This window comes from Diadema setosum, chromosome 1 (genome assembly GCF_964275005.1).
Source record: "Diadema setosum chromosome 1, eeDiaSeto1, whole genome shotgun sequence".
In the NCBI taxonomy this organism is placed as follows: Eukaryota; Metazoa; Echinodermata; class Echinoidea; order Diadematoida; family Diadematidae; genus Diadema; species Diadema setosum.
Genome location: NC_092685.1, coordinates 14088356 through 14108574, shown reverse-complemented (window position 1 = coordinate 14108574; position 20219 = coordinate 14088356). Strand labels below are relative to the sequence as shown.

Below are 20219 nucleotides of genomic sequence, written 5' to 3'. Positions count from 1 at the left end.
ATCTCGTTATAACCGAACTCGTTATAACCGATTCGTTCTGCCATAGGTTTACACGCAAAGGAAAACGGGACTGACGCGATCACCTCGTTATAAGCGGTTCCTCGTTATAACCGAACTCGTTATAACGGGGTTTCACTGTAGCACTTTTTTGGATATCTCAGCCATTTGAAAACCAATTTTCATCAAATAAACGTTGAATCCTTCTTAAAATTACATGCTCTTTCATATTTCATAAGAGGCTTTTCATTATCTCACTTAGGAATGTTCAAAACATGAATCCCTATCTCAACCAGTACTGTACAGTCCCTTTAAAATGAGAAAATCATTTATGTCTACACATTAATGAATTTAACCCATGCACAAATCAGTCTCTTTTCTAAATGATATTTTCATCTCTATCTTGCTGCAAAACATGACACAGCCCACTTACCATCATCATCTGGCCGAAGGAATCCCCACCTAGAGCTGAGAAGGTGTAGTAGACCAAAGCTCTGGACTGGCTGGAGTTAGTACCTATCCCTGTTGCATGGATAAACCCCAGACCCTATAATGCATTGTAAAACAGATAGAGAGAGGGAAGAGATAATTGAACAGGGATATCATATTGATTGAATGAGAGGGCTTAAAAATACACTTATAAATGTGAAGCTACTTGGTACAAAAATGGGTCTGAACACTGATACTACCAGGGCATGAATTTAGGCTTTTGCCTTAAAACTGGCATCCTTAATTGAAATACCACAAATGTATAAAAGGATAGAAAGAACTGACAAATGCACATATACCTTTACGATGGAATCGTAACATAAACCCCATGCACATAAAATGCTTCATCACTTTACAACACAGCTTTAAAAATAATACAACAACAATCATCAAGACAATTCTCCCAGGTGGCCGGGTACACAGGATATTTCTCTCACAGCAAAAATATGTTCATGTTCAAGTAAATCTCACAAGAAATACCTGTTGAAGTACAAAGTGTATAAATCTATATTCCACATTTAATTTGATGCATAGATAAACATCAATTACAGAAGGCATCCTTGTATGAGAAGTTGTCTGGTCTGTAGGGAAGAAGCAACCTCACTTAAAGCAAGTTACTGGACGAAATGCACATGACTATCAAAATGAATACAAATGACTGTAACAAATATCAATGTCAGTTTACAAGGACTATCTTTATGCTGATGACAATCTGAAGGGTTATATGACGTGAAACTCCCAACTGGAGAACTTCCAGTATCAGTACAGCAGATGACATTATATTGGTAATACTGGCAGAACAAATTGCTATAAACATTTATCACCCAATTATAGCTAATCCCACACTTAAAAAAGTGTCAGCAGCAACTGTTCAAGCTAACAGGACACACATAAACATAAATACTGTAGCACACATTCAATCTCAATATTTCCTGTCATAAAGAAAGGATTATGTGGCATATGGGATACAAAAAGATGCTATGATGATATTTTATGGCTCACCTAAACAGATAATAAAATGGAAAATCAACGTTTCTATGCTTTTTTTATCACTACCTGCACACACAAGCACACAGATCTATAAATTGCAGCAGTAACTCACAACCCATCTTTGTTTCTAAAAGAGGCACAAACATACCAACCTAACCTTAGGTGGCAGCGATGAATCAAAAATTTCTGCTAATACACTTTTATGACCAATTGTAAAACACGAGATTCATTGTTAGAAAGCGCATAAAATCATCTCTCCTCTCCGAAGAATGTAAATCTACATCGTTATGGATAATTGCTTTCCCACAAACACACACACACACGCACACATGATTCATCTTGATTTATGGCAATGACAAGGCATCTAGCATCTCCCCCATCCCCTTCATTACCTTCCTGCACTAGTTATAGGCATAAATGTTTGAGGGAACCTTGAACGCACTAGATAAGCTCTTAAACCTTCTGTATTGGCTCAAATTGTACTCTGCTCTGTGGAGCTTGCATGACAGACATGCTTTTGGGAGGTGATCATCAATTGCAACTTTTACTCTTTTTGTCTCTCAATTGTACACACTTCTTCAAGAATCAGTTCACATGACAATTGGTAGCCTGCCAATTATGCAATCTGCCAGTGCTACAAGTGTAGTGTGACAGAGTATGACCTGAGAAGAGGTAGAATCTCGGATCATATCTAGGCTGCATTTATCACGAAAAAATGTTAACAAAATCCATGCTATTATACTGCCTCATTGCTAATTTTTCCCCCTTTGTTTGGCTGTGTTCTGTTATCTTGTGCTGTATTGTAGCATGTTCAGTGTCGAGCTATGCTGTGCTTTTGCTGTGCTGTGTTATGTTTTGCCCTATTTCAATATATTTTGTCTTTGGTCAGGCACTGTATCAATCATGCACCAAATGAAGAGACCCGTTACACACCCTGCTTCTACCATTTGTTTCACAAAAGCGACCGGAGCCATTTCATGATCTTGATGAGAGAACAATAATGTGAAGAAGGCGCATCACCTGCACGCTGCATGGCTACTTTAGATATGAATGGGTAAGTGTACCAAGAGGTGCAGGGCCCTGTTTTACTAATATATGAACTATATCCTGCCAAACAATGAACCCAAAGTTGGAAAAGATTCATATCAATTCCAGTTGGAAAGAATAAATATACCTGCAAGATGTACTCCAGAACTTGGCAAAGGTGGATTATACATTATTTCAAGATGACTTAGTGAAATAGTTCCTACCTTCTGAGAACTGATTGATCCTAAAATTGTCCTTGAGATCAGTTGAATTAAACTCAGGATTGATTTCAGAGCTCAGTGAAACAGCCCCAAGAAAACACTTACTGCTTGCCCTCGTGGGTCTCCCAAGTTGGCCAGGCGGCTGAAGAGGTCGTGGGCCCCTGAGATGTTCAGCGGGAGCTTGTCGCCAAACAGGAAGTCAAATGCGACCATCAGCATAGACTTGGGGTGGTCCATATAAGCTGCTTTCACAAGAATTTTGTATGCCCTGCAAAATCATTGGTGACAGTGAACTAGAGTTTCTCTTGCATTCATTCATAATATTGGGGTTTGACAGTAATGCAAGGATGTAGCTGCAAACTAAAATGCATCATGAGCATTAACACCAAAAAAATAGTGCTTTTAACCCATTGAGGACGAGTTCCGAGTATATTCGGACAAGTGTCTATGGAAAATGCATGTGGAAGCAAAATCAGTTCGTCCTCAACAGGTTACGAGAACGTCACCGCATACAGCACCAAATAAGACTCATTTACCTCATCTTGAGAAATCTGGGTGAACACTGCATTTATCAAAGGTTTATCATCTGCATTCAATATGTTTGCAGTCTGAAAGTTAAAAAATGCCATTCTCCTGCTTAATCAATTAATAAGAAAACTTTTTTTTCTCCCTGCTGGAGACTGACATCAATAAAATAAGTTATGGCAATTGTCAAACACCTTGAATGCTGATCACAATGCAAGATATCGTTTCCTTGGAGCTTACGTTTAAAAATTGAGGCAAATAACAACATACATGGTTACATGTGATGTTAATGAACTTACAAATCAGATTGATCATCTGTAGAGTTGATTAGTTCCAGGGCTTTTTCATACAGCTGTTCACCTGAAAGATAAGGTAAGATGGTGAGCAGAAGAAACATGTTAAATCTATTTATAACATATACTCAATACCATCCATAACACACAAAATTACTCATATTTAGCTCACGTTTACAGCTGAGACTGAGGTATATTTTGTTCATAGGTGTTCAAGACATAGCAAATCAGGATGTCTCAAACACTTGTAAGATAGCCATAGCATAACTTTTCTTGTCAAAGACTTCTAACATAAACGTGTGTCAAGAGTGTCCACATTTACCCATGGTAAATTTTGTGAGCCGTTTCTCATGCGCACTAGCTCTATTTTCAAATATCCCAATCTTTCAGTACAGGTATTGTGATGGAGTCTATACCTTTTCTGGCCTTTCAGCTCTGTGTTAGACCAGGTGTCTCTTTTCCTGGAAAAGAAAAGGCTGTCCAATATTCCATAATGCTTTTTTTTAATAATAATAAATCCTTTCTTATATTAAGATCATTTACTTTGAAAAAAAGAATTGGTGTAGTGTTTCCTAGTGGACGACACACAGCAATTTGCAGACATCTGCTATTGTCTGATTGTCAGTTTGTCTATTGGAGATTCAAACAAGAAAATCTAAATGATTTTTAACCACCACACTCCCAAGCAGAAGTAATAGCAGAACCTAAAATCGACTCTGCAAGGCACTCACTCTTTTCCAATTTTTGCTGCTCTTCTGGGTCCAAGGGTTTTGCTGATGCAGGGCTGGTTTCTGCAAAAGAATAAAATTTGTCCAGACAAAGACTAGCAACAACAAATTCATGTAAGTGAACAGTATCCTGAACAATGCACATCTTTTGGGGGTAGAAAAGTGGTCAGTGACAATTTTCAATGAAAAACAAAGAAAAAACAAAAGTTGAAAAACAAGGAAATACATAAGAAATTCTGAAAACAATAAAATACATAAGAACTGAAATGAGTTTTGGAAGTTTTTGTGATGTACAATTGTTGAATATGCTAAAACAGATTTACAGACCAAAAAGTAGACTCTAAATGCTCTTAATTACCCTAAAATATGATCTTGAGCTTAACTTGCATAATCAATTAATCACAATTAGAAATTAATTGTTTCAAAAATTCTATGACACAATCTTGTAGATTATGACGTGGGTGTCACGCATGCCAAATTTCATTGCGATCGCACCACTGATGGCCAAGATCTCAAGGGGGGGGGGGGGGGTGGGCAGAATCCGCCCCCCTCCGGTTTTAGCATAACCAAAAAAGCCCAGCCTGATTAGGGTTAAAAAAAGGTATAACATATAGTATGCATCCCCATCATATGTGACAAACACAAAACAGTGAGAACAAACAAAAACACTCCACTCCTACCAGTCCCACCACCTTTGATACCAACAACAAATGTAAAGCTGTTCTTAGTCAACTTGACCTTAGAGCTCTTCAGTCACTTTTCAGCTTTTTATTCAACTGGACTAATGAAGACATGCTTTGTCATCTAATGCCAGTCAATCCTTTTACAGAGCTCTGACTTCGTTTAGTAACTGGTGCACTGTGCTAGTCTGCCATAATAGCGTACCAATATCCAATTCACCCTTCTCAAATTTTTAAAGCAGTATGGTCAGTGATGCACTCATGAAATTCTGAATAGAATCCTGTTGAAAATGGTACACATCACTCTGTGATACCTATGGGAAGAAAATATGCACAGATCAATACACAATGACATTGCCATAAATCAAGTCCAAAGTAAATGAGACACGACTACATGTGTACATTCTCATAAGAAAGAAAAAAATCTCACTTGAGGAAATACTATGTAGATATCATTTGTCTTCAAAAATGAACAGAGTGGGGTGGAATTGATGGCTACATGTATGTATGGCTTACATCACAAGTAGGTAAAAACTAGTTTTTGCAAGAAATCTTCATCAGCTTGAAAAAAAAAAAATATGAATTTGGCCTAATAGATGCACTTTTAGCTCTCCTGCGCATTATTTGGTCACTTTTGATACAACATATGTGTATAAATACAGTATATCACGTATCATATATTATTATCTAGAGCAAGCACACAGCCTCCCGTGTAAATATTACCCATACCTGTTTGGGATTCTTCCTCGAGAGGAGGACTAGAGAGAGGATGCGCATCATCAGACAGCATCTGCTCTCCGCCTGAGTCATCTGTCCCAATGGTAGCAGTGTCACCCTTAGTGACAGGCATCCTCTCCTCTTCTTCTTTTGCTTGGGTCTGAATGAATTCATCATCAGCGGGTACTAGATCACTAGCATCTTCGCTCTCCTCAACAAAACTATCATCAGTCACATCCTCCTGAGTCCGTGGCATCTCTCGAGATAACCCTGGGGGATTGGCTTCGGATTGCTCCATTGGTTCTTCCTCGGATACTTCTGGACCTTGGTCTCCCTCTGGTGTAGGTTGGTGCACTACAGTCCTGGAGCTTGCATGGTACTTGTTAGACTGCCTCACTGGGTGTACTCCGACTGGCTCGTGTTGTGGAGGGGTCAGCACCTGCTTTGGTGAATGCCGCTGAGGGGCTTGCTGTTGGTGTTGCTGTTGGTTTTGCGTTTGCTGTGACAATTGGGCATGCTGTCCGCCATGAGACTGCACAGGTTGTTGAGCATGCTGACTGGCATGTTGCCACTGTTTCTGAATGGGTGGCTGCTGCTGTTGTCCTGCACCTGCATGCGCGTGTCGCCCCTGTTGATGCTGTATGTGATTTGCACCCTCTTGTGCACCAGTGACTCCTGACCCAGTATTTGGGTTCTCCACTGACCTGTGAAGATGCTTTGTGGAGTCTTGTGTCCTAAACTGTGATTGCTCTCCATCATTGACTGAACTGGAAGCCCTAGTTGACTTTTGACCAATAATATTATCCCCACTTGTCTGTTGAGGTCTTTGCCCAGCTACAGCTTGCTCATGTACCTCCTGTGCTGCTCTAGCAGTGTCTGACAACCCAGCACCAGAAAGACCTGCATGTTGAGCATTGCTTCCAAATGCACCATTGTCTTTGGAGGGAACATTACTTGATGGATGACCATCACTTCCGACAGAGGTCATCTGCGGTGTTTCAGATTGCACATTGTCCTTTCTCGAGTCATGAGCATGGTGGGCTGTTGTTTGAGACTCTTGCTGACTGCCACTTGCGGTGCTGGCTGAACTCGGGGAGGAGCTTGAAGGCCGAATTTCATCTGCTAGAACCCATGTTTGGGAGTCTGTGTAAAGGAGAAAATATTCAGCATGGTCAAAAATACTCTGTTTCAGAAATGTAAAATAAATTACAATTGGCAGTAAACTTGGCAGTGTGTTTGAAATGGACCAATATGCATGTATCACAGTTGATGACTGCAATCTCTCAGTATCTATGCTATTCTGACTTTCGACATGACACTAAAGTGGCTTGAACAAAAACACACCACAGTAACTCTCTATGGAATTATCCAATACAACTGTATCAACAGCTAATGAGCTGTCTACACTCTCCATGTTCTTGAACATTCATTCAAGTCATCAATAATATTCAGTGAAGTTCATATTGCTAGAGGGAGGCCATCTTGAAGTCAAATATACCACCTAGGATTCAATATTTTGCTGATAAATAAAAATTCAGCAACCATAATAAGTACATTCATATCTGTATGCCCCTGAATGTGTCACTATAACAGTTTAAAGGCATTTTTTACCATTTGCAGATGAAATAAAAACCCAGCATTAGTTCTTCAAAATAGTTCTAAAATGTTAGTTAGGAACAGAAGCAACCAATGTAAAAATTTGAACCAGTATGACCGATGTTAAGTATTAAATATACAAAAATGTAAGCAATAGTTACAATAAAAATGTTTCCAGACTAAACCGTCTACAGTTATGGTTTAATGAGAAAGATAATGATATCTCCTTATATTTTAGGCTTTATTGCAAAAAATTTATATGGTAGGATGCTTTGTGATACAGATGCATCAAGAGTGATATCTTAAACATTTTTTAAATCACTGCTCCCAAAAGTAGACAGGACCTTTAAACAGTTTGAAACTCTCAAATCTTGGTGCTACATGAGTGGGACTTGAGCTACTTCATCTGTATGATGCTCTTCATTTCCATTAAAAAATAAGTTTAAATTCCATTTTTGTGTATTACACTATAAGCTCTGTTTTAAGGTCACTCAGCACCCCCCCCCCCATTCCTTTTATCCTGTGTTATAGTTGTCTGATCCAAAAGATTATACATGGATGAATCAGAACCTGCTGTCACGCCTGCTGCAATTCATTGCAAGGACAATAAAATGTCATACTTGGGCAGGGGTCTATGGGAAATACATTGTATGCGTTGTAGCAAAATCAACCCATCCTCGGTGGGTTAAATAGCAATATTGATATACACACAAAGTCACCTAGGAATTAAAAAAAAAAACAACAAAGAAACCATGTATGCAACTCAATGACCACCACAATAAACTGGCAACTCTGTGTGATCTAGGTATTGAGCAGCTGTCCATTCAGTTTGTTCACAAAATTTACAAATTTTCATTTTTCTCCCATTTTTTTTTCCAGCCCTGTTCTTATATTAGTTTGTACGATGAGATTAACATATCATCTGGTATCCTCCTCAGCTGTTATATTTGTGCCTAAATGTTTGAAGAAAATCAAAATTAGTTAAATTTTGTATACTAAACAAATGGAGAGCTGCTCAACTGCATCACACAGAGTTGCCCCTTTGTCTTACTCTTTAAACTTTAAATATTCATAACCCCTTTGTAGGTGACAAATGTTTTCCCTACATTTACAGTGATCTACTTTTGTTATTTTTTCTGTTTTCACACAAAGCATTAGGATGTCCAGAAGGAAGTGTTTGAATAGACTGTTTCTATGCTGGCAGTCTGCTCCTGCAAGTAATCTGGATCTGCAATGCAACAATTTGGCAAGTCTGTACAACTTATAAATTTCTGCCCACCACAGGTTTAAGGCAATATATGTGCCGGACAGTCAAATGGTTTATCCTGGCCCCATTTCATAAAAGATGTTAGGACAGCAATTCTTGCTGGAGTCAACTTCCTGCAGCAAAAGCCAATCAGGAAGCCGGATATACTTGTTGTTACCATGACAATTGCCATTCCAGTAAGAGTTGTTATCATACCAACTTTTAATGAAATGGGTCCCCGGAGTTCCTATTTTTCTGGAGAGTGGCATACCCAACATGGCTTCATCTATTGAGTGATTCTCGCTTCAAGAGACTTCAATATGCTTCTTTGAGTATGCTGTGCTTGCCTTAAATTCAATTCATATCAACAATTTACTGTTTCAATTACAAAAAGAAAGATCAGGAGCTACACACTGAGCAGCCTAACTGCGAAACACAGCCCGAACGCCGAACTGTGTACAAGGAGCGCCCCAGGGTAATACATACTGCCCTACAGCTACACTACAGATTGACATTTATAAAGAACAGACCATTTAAAGTCACCAGTTTATGGGTACAACGATATTTCTTGAATCTTGGTCTCTCTCTAAACTTTTATTTGCTTGACTGAGTGCTTTTCATGCATTGAAAACATCACCATTCAATTCAGTTATTAATAAAGTCGGCAAAATCGTGAAATAGGCCCCACCGCAGTGCGCGTGCACCCGTGCGTAAGCAAGCAAGGGTAGGTCCTAGGGTTAGGGTTTAGGGTTAGGGTTAGGGTTTAGGGTTAGGTAGGGTTGTATTTATGGTTAAATTGGCCGTTGAATTAGTCGAGGGACATTAGGGAGTCCTTCCGAGAAGAAAGGGAGGACGAAAGATGCTATGCTGTGGAAATCGGCCCCACCGCTGTATCAATTTCGCGTAAACGCCGTTTGGTGGGGCCGCATTCACGAGTATCATACTGTGGAAGGAAGCCCCACCGCCGTGCTTACCTACCGATGAACGCCACACGGTGGGGCTGAATTCACGAGTATAAATAGGCGAGCCGCCGTAGTATTAGTACGGACACGCAGCGGTGGGGCCTGTAAACACGAGTAATTTACCATAAAGTCAAACATTTCTGGCGCTGAATCACCACAAGCACAACTCACACAACAAATAGGTTTCGATGTTCAAAATTATCATCATTCTCGTGAATGTATTGATGAAGTGATCATCTACATCTAGGCTGTACTTCACACACACACACACACACAAAATGCTAGCATTTGATCTAGAAAATGCAGGTTACAGTAACTAGTTCATGTGCTCACCTTGCCATCCCCTCAGTGAGATGCAGAATATCACAACAGTCAGGTGCTTCACACACCGCGCTTTCATCTTGAGGAAGATAATGAATAGGGCGGCGATCCCCCTGTGCGCAAACTTGATTCTTCTACGGTTGAATTAATTTACTAACGCTGTCAGAGATGGTTGATTTCCATGGGTATTGTTAAGTCAAAAGACTATAAAAATGTCTCTCCTTCGGGTAGCAAAGCGATGTGGACTTGAACACTCACATCACACGAGTCACACACTGCACTGGACGTTGTGTTGTCGGTCTAACGCAGCATGTGGAAAATGCGCATCTAGCGGGACGGCAAAGTTCCTCCGGTCGGCTGCTGCCCGCCCGGTAAGCAGCTACTGCCCTGCCCGAGACCTGTGTTACGCCGTAGCGTCAAAAAGTGCAAGTAAAGCAACAGCTATGAATGTAAATGGCGCTACATGTAGCTACGTCGGCTGTTCGCTGTTAATTTGTCTGTAGAATTGCGAAAAGTATCAAAGTACCTATCTGATAGGTAAAATGAAAACAGGACACACGTACGGCCGATGAATCTACAGTTACATCACCCGGCGATTCGCACGGTGAGCGAGTCCTGAGTAGTAGCAGTCGGTAATACACGTAGCGTAATCTACCACACTAGCGTCAGCGACTATACAGCTCACAGTACAACGTAAGTGTACGTATATGGGACTAGCTAGCTAACATCGGTTAATTAACTGTGGTTAAGTTCGGTTAGGATCGGATAGACGGATATATTGTTTGTTGGTGTTGTTTTAATTTTTGAGGCACGTGTCATTCAGTTGTGAAGATTTGCGCCTCAAGCAGCGATATTGTGATGGATATTGTACTCCAGCTGTGCCAAAATGAAAAAAAAAAAAAAAAAAAAAATGAATGTTGAACATTTTCTTTCAGGTTGTGGCCGCGCGGAAGGGAATGGGGGAGCCCGGGAACTAGAACCGTAGTGCCCTCACCCACATATCGGGTCACTTCACCCCATCCCCTGCTTCAACCCCACCTCACCACACACACTATTCACACACACACACACACACACACACACAAACACACACACACACACACGCGCACACACACACACACACACACACACACACAAACATACACTTCAGACTAAAAACAACAAAACGCACACACACACCATCCAATTATTTTCGACAGTTCTTTCGTGGGGATGGGTGGGGGACCCGAGGGGCCCCGGGGGCGTTTTTTTTAAAGACGGCACAGATTGGGGCATGGCGCGTGTTAAACCTATGGGAAAAACGTTGGGTTAGGGTTTTTGGTTATGGTTAAGGTTAGGGTTAGGGTTAGGGTTGGGGTTAGGGTTAGGGTTTGATGGTTAGGGTTAGGATTAGGATTAGGGTTAGGTTTAGGGATAGGGTCCCCGATAAATTTTTAGTTTCCCCAATCTGTGCCGTCTAAAAAAAAAAACACGCGCCCGGGGGGGGGGGGGGAGCATTGACCCTTGACACAACCAACCATGCAAGGGTACCGGACCCCTCCCCTGGGCGCGGATCCTAGTCTTAACGGAGCGTCCACCTCCCCCTAAAAAAAAACGTTCCCCGGCGCCCAGGTGAGCCACCCCACATTTGCCTTCGTCATTCAGGACATGTTCATAATTGTTGTTCAGCAGTTTGTCAAAAAGATATATAATTCCCCGCCTTTTCCTGATCGCTTTATTTTACTTTGCTTTTGGATGTCCATTTTTCATCAAATTATTATTACTTTGAATTCCTATTAGAATGGTATGGCCTGTACTATTTCATAAGTGGTTTCTTGGTATCTCACAAAAAGTTAAAAGCCCAATTCTCATCTTCACCAAATGTACAGTACCATCCCTTTAACATTGATTACACTGACTACTGTTTTAGGCCCTGTATATATCATCCCTTTCAGCACACACACAAACACACACAAGCACACACAAACACACACTGTGTCACACACGTTTTTCTGTTTTATGATATTCTTTATTTGAGTTTCATTCAATATCAGGTCCATAATTTATGTTGACAATGAAATTAATGATATAAAAAAAAAACAGCTGTATTCTTCTTTCTTGTGCTGCTAAATCATTTTTCCAACATACAGTACAATATATTTGTTGTTGTTTTTTCAAATCATACCATGTTTATATAAGAGAAATGACATGAAATTCTGCATAACTCTCAGAAAAAGCTATCTTGATTAACATAATCAAGATAATCCAAATCTGCCTTATTACACACACACACACACACAAGAAATTGTGCTGCTAAATAACTTTTGTTAAACATAACTTCCTCTTTTTTTTGAAGACCACACGCTAGATACAAAAATATATCAAATTAAGCATAACTCTTAAAAGGAAAAAAAAATCTTGATCAACTTGATCAGATTAATTAATATCTGCTTCATTACATAAATTCTCTTTACACTCCCTTGAGAATTTTCCAAAACGTGCCGTAATCGGAAAAAAAAAAATCATGCTTAAATTATTCAAACAAAACTCATCATTTAATAACCTATCAACCTACCCATACCTACCCATACACATACAACCCACACACATACAACCCACACACACCCCATAGAAGAAAACATTCCCACGTGCATGGTTCTGGTTGTATAATGATAATGACTGTTAGTTCACTGTGGTGGTTTGCAAAAGAGCGTCCTCTCTTGCTAGCAACACTGGCAGATTATTATGTACAAAATAATGTACTGTGAGTAGTAATACGTGGCGTATTACAACTCGCTGGCTACAGTACGACAGAGCACAGAACTGATGGCAGTGATGTCAACGTCCGAGCACTCGAGTTGCTTCCTCCAAGTATACGTGGCAAACTAGCATCGTGACACATCACAAGGATTGGTGCATTAGTGTTATATGATAACTGTCAATCATTTTCATGACTTCTGTCGCGCATTCAAAATGATGATATCAAACTATGCATCCATTATGTAGGCCTACAGCCGCTGTGTCATAGACGAGAAAAATCCATTCGGATATGGGGTTATCGGGATGAGGAGACAGGACTTTGTCTTGTTTAAAGCAACCATCCCCATCTGTGCCAATGAGTGTCAAATGCGCACAAATTTCACACACAAACCTGTGGCCAGAAAAGCAATGTGGTATGCAGAGGATTAAAAGACGTTAAAGATTGATGAGCCATTCTTCTTTGTACGTCCTAAGTGCATAACGTGTATTGTAAATATACACTGATTGGTTTATTCAGCCGTAAACCATCGTGCGTTTATTTTAAATAGGAAATCCACCCCAAAAATAAATAAACTTCAAAAGAAAGAGACAAAATGTTCCCTACAGAACGATACAAAAATGACAAAAATCGGATAAGAAATAAGGAAGATACAACATTTTGAAATTTCATTCTTTTTTTTCGGAAAACGTCTCTTGACCAGTCCTTACGAATATTCAAATCAGCTAGTTGAAGTCATGCTCTCACAAAATTATTTCTTATTCATTTCATATCAAGTCAAGCGATTTACTTATTGACAACGGTCTCCTCCATCTGTGATCCCGAAATGAAAAAAAAAAAAAAAATCATACTTCAGCTGTATAATTATGATTGTTTTAAAACCGCGCAAAACACAAAACAACAGTTATTAAACTCTGATATTATCTTGGTATGCATGGGAACATGCCCATCCCACATGAAGGAACTTTTGTTTTCTACAATTGAAATTCAATGAACTGGTGCACACTTTGGGTGGTACATTATTGTATGCCAAGTACTCCAAGTTTCAAATTCAAAAATTGAAAGGGTATAATTATTATCCGCAACTGCCAACATTCGCAATTAGAGGAGCCGACCAATTACACACTGATTCACGCACAATAAATAACAGTCCCCTCAAAACTTATGGTGAGGGTATGATAGATGATAAACTAGGAATGGCTAAGCTCTATACTACCTGTCACCCGCGCCCACCCTGCGTGTGCGTCTTCACTTTGTGTATAATGGACGGAGGTGGGTAACGCTCACTGGTAATGACAAAAATACTGAATAAATGGAAATCCAAAAATATATGTGGATTGCGTGAATGCAGCAATAATAGAAAAACACATCAGTGAAAGTTTGAGGAAAATCGGACAATCCTTTCAGAAGTTATGACTATTTACAACTTTGAAGCTGCCATCAATGGATGAAAAGACTATAACACAGATTGTGACGTAACTATATAATAATCATTATGGAGAACGGTATAAAGAAAATTTAAAGAAAATTCCACATTCCCTAGATCGACTTGTTACTGGCATGGTATTCGAGGGCTATCATCCCATTTTCCTAAATACACACAACAGGGCGGAGTTGTTTTTCTTTGTGTGTGTGTGTGTGTGTGTGTGTGTGTGTGTGTGTGTGTGTGTGTCATTGCAACATTTTCACTACTTATTTTGTTTGTTTGATAATGACAGTAATAACGCCAATGATTTAATCAAAAATCAACAAACATAATAAATGTCTGCCAGTTAATGCAGCTTGGTTCAAGGAATTTCTTAATATTCAATATTTTCAGTTGAAGTATAGATTATAAACATCACAAAGTTTGAAATGGACCATGATTTTCTATGTAGGCCTGTTATTTATAGGGATACCTGGTGATTTTAAGATGCCTATATTTATATCACATGGAAAGGTCTTTATATAAGACAATATTGTATTATTAAGTTCAACCATTGATTAAATGATTTTAGAAACTGACGTCAACGGATTTGACTTAATATTTTCACTATAACTTTGTTCATAATGATCTTTTGGTAGGGCCCTAAAATTCCGGAGTTCGATGATTGATGATCCTTATCCAGGTTTATGCAACGCGAGAGGACTCAGCACGAGAGCGACTGTTAGGTTCACCATTCATCAAACTGCAAAACAATACTGGATGCCACTTGTGGCGAACATTTTCCAGTCGGATGAAAGTTGGCGTATAGAAATAATCTATAGAATTTGACGCTCGATCTCTTTCGACAAAGTTGATTTGCTGATTTGCACCATAATGGATACATCAACGAGGAAGTTGTTTAACATATAGAAAAGGCTACGTTGCTTTATACTCTGCACAGCATAGCACTCTTTTCACCTCACAACTGATTCTTTATACAGCTGTTGGGTGCAGACAGCTCCAAGCTCTTTAAATGAGTATACCCACCCATTTATATTATAATAAAATCATGCCCTCCCTAGACTGTTGCTGAATTAGATTGTTCTACTTCATTAGAGTCCTCCTTTTCTTTTATTTATATTTATATTGGTTCTCGTATAAATAATTTGAATATATGTAAATAATGTTTATGTAAATTATGTTCATTTGTAAAGCTTGCTGTTCCTGATCAGTTCATCTTTATTTGCGTCTTCCCTATAGTCAAGTTCTCGCTATATCTATATAGCTTCTTCAAATAGACTTAAGTTAAAAGAGGATGGAGTACATTTAAAAGTCCTAAGTATACAACATCAATTTTGACACGCTCCATTGTGTACGACCATTACAGGCATTCGCTCCACGTTTGTAATACAAAATGAATGAATGAATCCCTTGACTGGAAGTATCATGTTGCAAATATTTGTTCTAAATTGTTAAGAAATGCAGGTGTTTTATCCAAACTAAAAAGTGCATTACCTTCTAATATCTTGGTAAACATTTATAATGCAATAATTTTGCCTCATCTTATTGCAATGAAGTATGGGGAACCACATACAGAGTACACATTAACAGATTATACATGCTCCAAAAACGAGCTTTATACGTATAGTGAGTAATAGTCATTTTACTTCTCCAAGTTCACCACTCTTTGTACAATTTCGGATACTTCCAATTTTTGATCTGGTCAAGCTGAATATTTTGTTGTTCATGTTTAGGTATCACCAAAATATGTTGCCCGATGTGTTCAGAAACATGTTCCATATGAATTCCTCATTCCACTCATACCCCACCTGGTATACCGCTACAATTTTCCTAAACCTTTTACTTATTCCGCTCTTTAAGATTGCAATCCATATACGTTTTACAGGTGTCAAGGAATGGAATTCTACTGATGGTGACCTTAAATCTAGCACTACATTTTCCAGATTTAAAGTATTATATAAACAGAGTGTATTTAGACAGATGGTATCCATGACTGACTAGACTTCCTTTCTTCCTCTACCTTTCTTTTTCTCATCTCTTTTTCTCTGTATACTAAGGATGGATGTGCGAGTGTGTACTATATGTCTGCCAACAAATTTTAAGCAAAGATATGTTTTTGTGTCAATAACAGATGACTTAAGTAGACATTGTGTTATTTCAATTTGGACTATAACCTTCTGTATGTATTGGTCCATATCACAAAAAGTGTTGGTTGATTGTAACTATGTACAGTATTTAATTATCCTTTTTGGTTTGAGGGCTCCAGCCACAAGCACAAATTTGCTTCTTAGGAGTCCTGGCATGTATTTGTTTCTTGTTGCATATTGTATATTGTTTTATATTTTGCCAAATAAATGAAATGAAATGAAATGACAATGAAAAATATACAATACCTGTTACATACTGGTGTATTCCTTTCTTTATTCTCGCCGGTCTTGTGTTAGGGGCCCATATTTTATAGGCCTACGCCATCAAACGAGCAACGAAGAAGTGGTGTGCCCTCAACGCCGCACTACGGTGTGGACAAAGCTGTGACTCTTTTGTTTCTTGCAGGCTAATAATAATAGAAATAATAAAATCATGGTCATAGCCACTCAGACGGGATTGTGTATTATGCCCATGTTTGTCTCTTTTGTTTATCATGGCTATAATGTTATTACATATGTACTTTGATATTGAATCCGGGTTTCAAGTTTACGTTCATTAAGGGCAATTTGTCAAGGAAGAATGATACATTAAGTTCAAAACGATACCTTGCCTATCGTTTATGACTTGGATCCAGTCCCGCAGGATTTCACTTCGAGAAAACTTTCCCTCGTACCGATCTTTTCTTGGGGAAAATAAGCGCTCTGTCAGCACGAAAGGAGGCGAGTCATTCCTGGCTGATTTGGTCGGATTTTAGTCGCTAATTAGCAGTTTGTCAACAAAAATATAAAACAAACTTTTCATTAAAAATCCCCCAAAATAGTAATAATAGGTAGATAAATAAGAATAATGATAAATAAATAAAAATAATGATAAATAAAAACGGTCTGATGGCGGGCGACTTCCCCTAAAATTCTCTAGTGGTGAGGGCCTGGGGAGGCGCGTATTCCTAAACATTTAATTGATGTTCTAGGAATGTAACATGCTTGCTTGAGGCGGGCATGCAGCCCTAGGAGCGAAAGTTGAAAGTTTGAAAGTTTGAAAGTTTATTTTACTCAACAACCCATACTCTGGTATCGGAGTCCAATGTAAAAATATATACAGATGTATCACATTATCAATTCAATAATACAGAATTGCAAATAACTTTAAAAAGTGTACACAACAACTAAAACAAAGTAAATAAGAATGAAATGAGATTGATGAAAAGAAAAAAATGTGCAGAAATATACAATATATACACGATATATGGTGAAGAAAAAAACAAAGAAAGGGAAATATGACGAGAAAGAGGGAGAGAGAGAGGGAGAGAGAGAGGAGAGAGAAGGGAAATGGAGGTGAAGAGGGAAGAGTGAGGACACAAAACTGGTGACAAAGTACCTATACAAATTAACAAAAGAAATACGAGTGACATATAGTTCAGAAAAAAAAATAAACAGAAAAAATAGAAATAAAAAAACCCGCAGAGAAATACGGAAATATATTCGCACGATATGTGAACAAAGAATGAAGGAAATGTGGAGACGAGAACGAGAAGAAGAAAAATGGGGGGGGGGGGGGAGAGTGAGAAGACAAATAAGTTATAAAATGATTGTAAAGAAGGCACAGCCTGTAAAAAGGCTTATATGTAGTATTTACAAAAAGGACAAAAAAATACTAGTAATCTAAACATGTGTCATTATATAACTACAAAACTTGGTTAAATTGGAAAGGACTGTTCTCTTTTGACAATTAAATAATTGATTCATCTTCATAGTAGCCTATTTGGGTATTTCCAGTAATATTTTTTCAAGTACCTCCTTTCGTTGTTCATTAAAGAGGCTACACTGAAAAAGGTAAAGAAATTCATCACCAATTTTATCTTCATTGCAATGGGTACAAAATCTTTCGTTTCTAGGAATTTGATTATACCATCCAGATTAGCACAACGGAATATGTATAAAATTTTTGCCAGCGAATCATTTAGGTGTCGCGCATTCCACACGAAACACTGCACTTTCTGCATGCACACAGTGTTGTATAATGTAACCAGTTATACTATGCCCTTGGCAACGGCACTATATTGTACGCGCATGTACACCACCGTAACCAGGGCCACGAGTTCTGTGCCAATAAAGCCTCAAGCCAGCAAGATGTACCTCTAGTTCTGTCTCCGAATCAAACCTTATTTCTGCGTCTGTCTTTACTTTTGTGTTATGAAACTGCCACAAAGTCCTACCTCATAACACAACATGGTGGCTAGCTGCGGGATATTTTTTTTGTGGACCAGCCAAAGACGCGAAATCAAAGTGACGAAATGACACTTTTCTGGACTGACCGAGCAATCGTCTGATTCGACGCGGATCGTATGCGCGTAGCTTTGACACAGCATACGCATAGCTACGATAGTTACGGTACAGCACCAGCGCACGGACCAAGTTTTCAATCAAGCAAGGTAACAATCTAGTTACGGTCATAAATGCATGTCTATGGACGCTCTGCTGATGCATTTATGAAATGAAACATTAGCTATATTACGCTTGATTACCTTACATCTTGAAGCAAATGCAAACAGTGTGCCATTGATTCTATGGATTGCAAAATCTGTTCCAGTGTTCGTACTATTTGATTCATGACTGAGCACAAATAGTCTAACGTTACACGTCGCAGCGTAGCTTCAAAATCTACCGGCACAGTGATCATACGTGTACCGCATGGTCATGGATACTTGGAAGCACACTTCTCGGTAGATCTATCACTAGATCTAAGTGTAATGTGTGAGCTAATGGACGCTCTGCAGCACACATTACCTCGTCAGTTGCCAATTTTATCGTTCAGCAAGCAAATGCACTTTGCAGTGTGGAACATTATCGGCACATCCACAGCAACCAGACTACAGGAGAGTCACGGACAGGACCCGGGATTCTACCTCATCGAGCCCATCGACCAGCGGAGAGCCAAACGCGGACGCTGCAGCCGCCGCATCCTCAGCCTGCGAAGGAGCAAGCCCGACAGCCAGCTAGCGTACTACGTCAGCCCATCGCGGATGGATACTGCCACAGACTTTCATTGCAGTCGAGTCTAATGTCAAGTTAGATTACGTGACGCTTAGCCTTACGACTGTGATTTTGAGTGAAAGACGCTATTCAGATAATACAACGTAACGTTATTTGATTTTTAAGTGTCATAATAAAATAAAGTAAATAAATTTTGATGTAAAAAAAAAAATCAGGCATTTGGACTCTGTTAACATCTGCCTTAGATATAAATGGACACAGATGTGAGTTATTCCAGTGTATTCTAATTTGTGTCATATCAAAGTACACGAGTGAATGAGAGTATCGAGACCCAAGGAAAAGGTCCAGCGCATATTTTGTGAGTATATTTATGCCAATATTATTTTAGATCTTGTGAAGTACCTACTGCAGTATTACTCTAGCTAAGTAACAGGTCACATATTTTCCTGTACGTGTGATATTTAATGATAATGATACTATAGTGGTCTCTTATAAAGCGCTGAAAGTCCATCAATAATGATGCTCTTGGCGCTATTTGTTCCAATATACATTGATTTGTGAAGGATTGAAAATATTTTTATGTTCTAAGTAAACATAATTAAAATATTGGTTGATGAGTTTGGATTGGTTGCAACCACCAATTACTAATATTGTATTGGTTATAATTTAACTGTTATTATAAATTATTTTTATAACCCACACTTAAACTAAAAATAAATTGATAAATAAGATAAAGATTTTAGTCATTATATTTACCCAGTATAGACTGTATACAAAGGATATTTTTGTGGATTTATGGTTTAAATAATTCCCCATCTGAATTATTTAGAGGTAACCGTTTGGAATATAAATATTTAAATTTTGGATGTTTTATTAGATTTTGAATTTATTGTGGGATAGATTCGTATTCTGTCACTCGCAATATTGTATTCATTTCATGTTGTTAGAGTGCATCGTACTGTCAATTTTTGTTTAGTGCTGATATTCACGAGTTAAGCAGAGTTACATTATGGCTAAATTCCCTGAAATGAATTGGAGCGCTAGCAATGTGGCAGAAGAGTTTAAGCTTTTCCGACAAAGAACAGAGCTTTGCTTTTTGGACCATAATATTGTTGATCCTATCA

At 38.7% G+C, this 20219-nt stretch overlaps 1 protein-coding gene across 1 annotated transcript in view; it reads right to left on the bottom strand.

Annotated features, from left to right (window-relative positions):
* LOC140237122 (protein sel-1 homolog 1-like) overlaps positions 1-9870 on the bottom strand; it is an 81663-nt gene extending 71793 nt beyond the window's left edge. Inside the window, exons 1-6 of the mRNA XM_072317068.1 lie at positions 9804-9870; positions 5679-6809; positions 4273-4332; positions 3548-3608; positions 2829-2991; positions 431-544 (exon numbers count right to left, since the gene is read on the bottom strand). Of these exons, the coding sequence (XP_072173169.1) occupies positions 431-544; positions 2829-2991; positions 3548-3608; positions 4273-4332; positions 5679-6809; positions 9804-9870 (1596 nt within the window). The remainder of the gene's footprint in view (positions 1-430; positions 545-2828; positions 2992-3547; positions 3609-4272; positions 4333-5678; positions 6810-9803) is intronic.
* Between the last annotated feature and the right edge of the window lie 10349 nt (positions 9871-20219).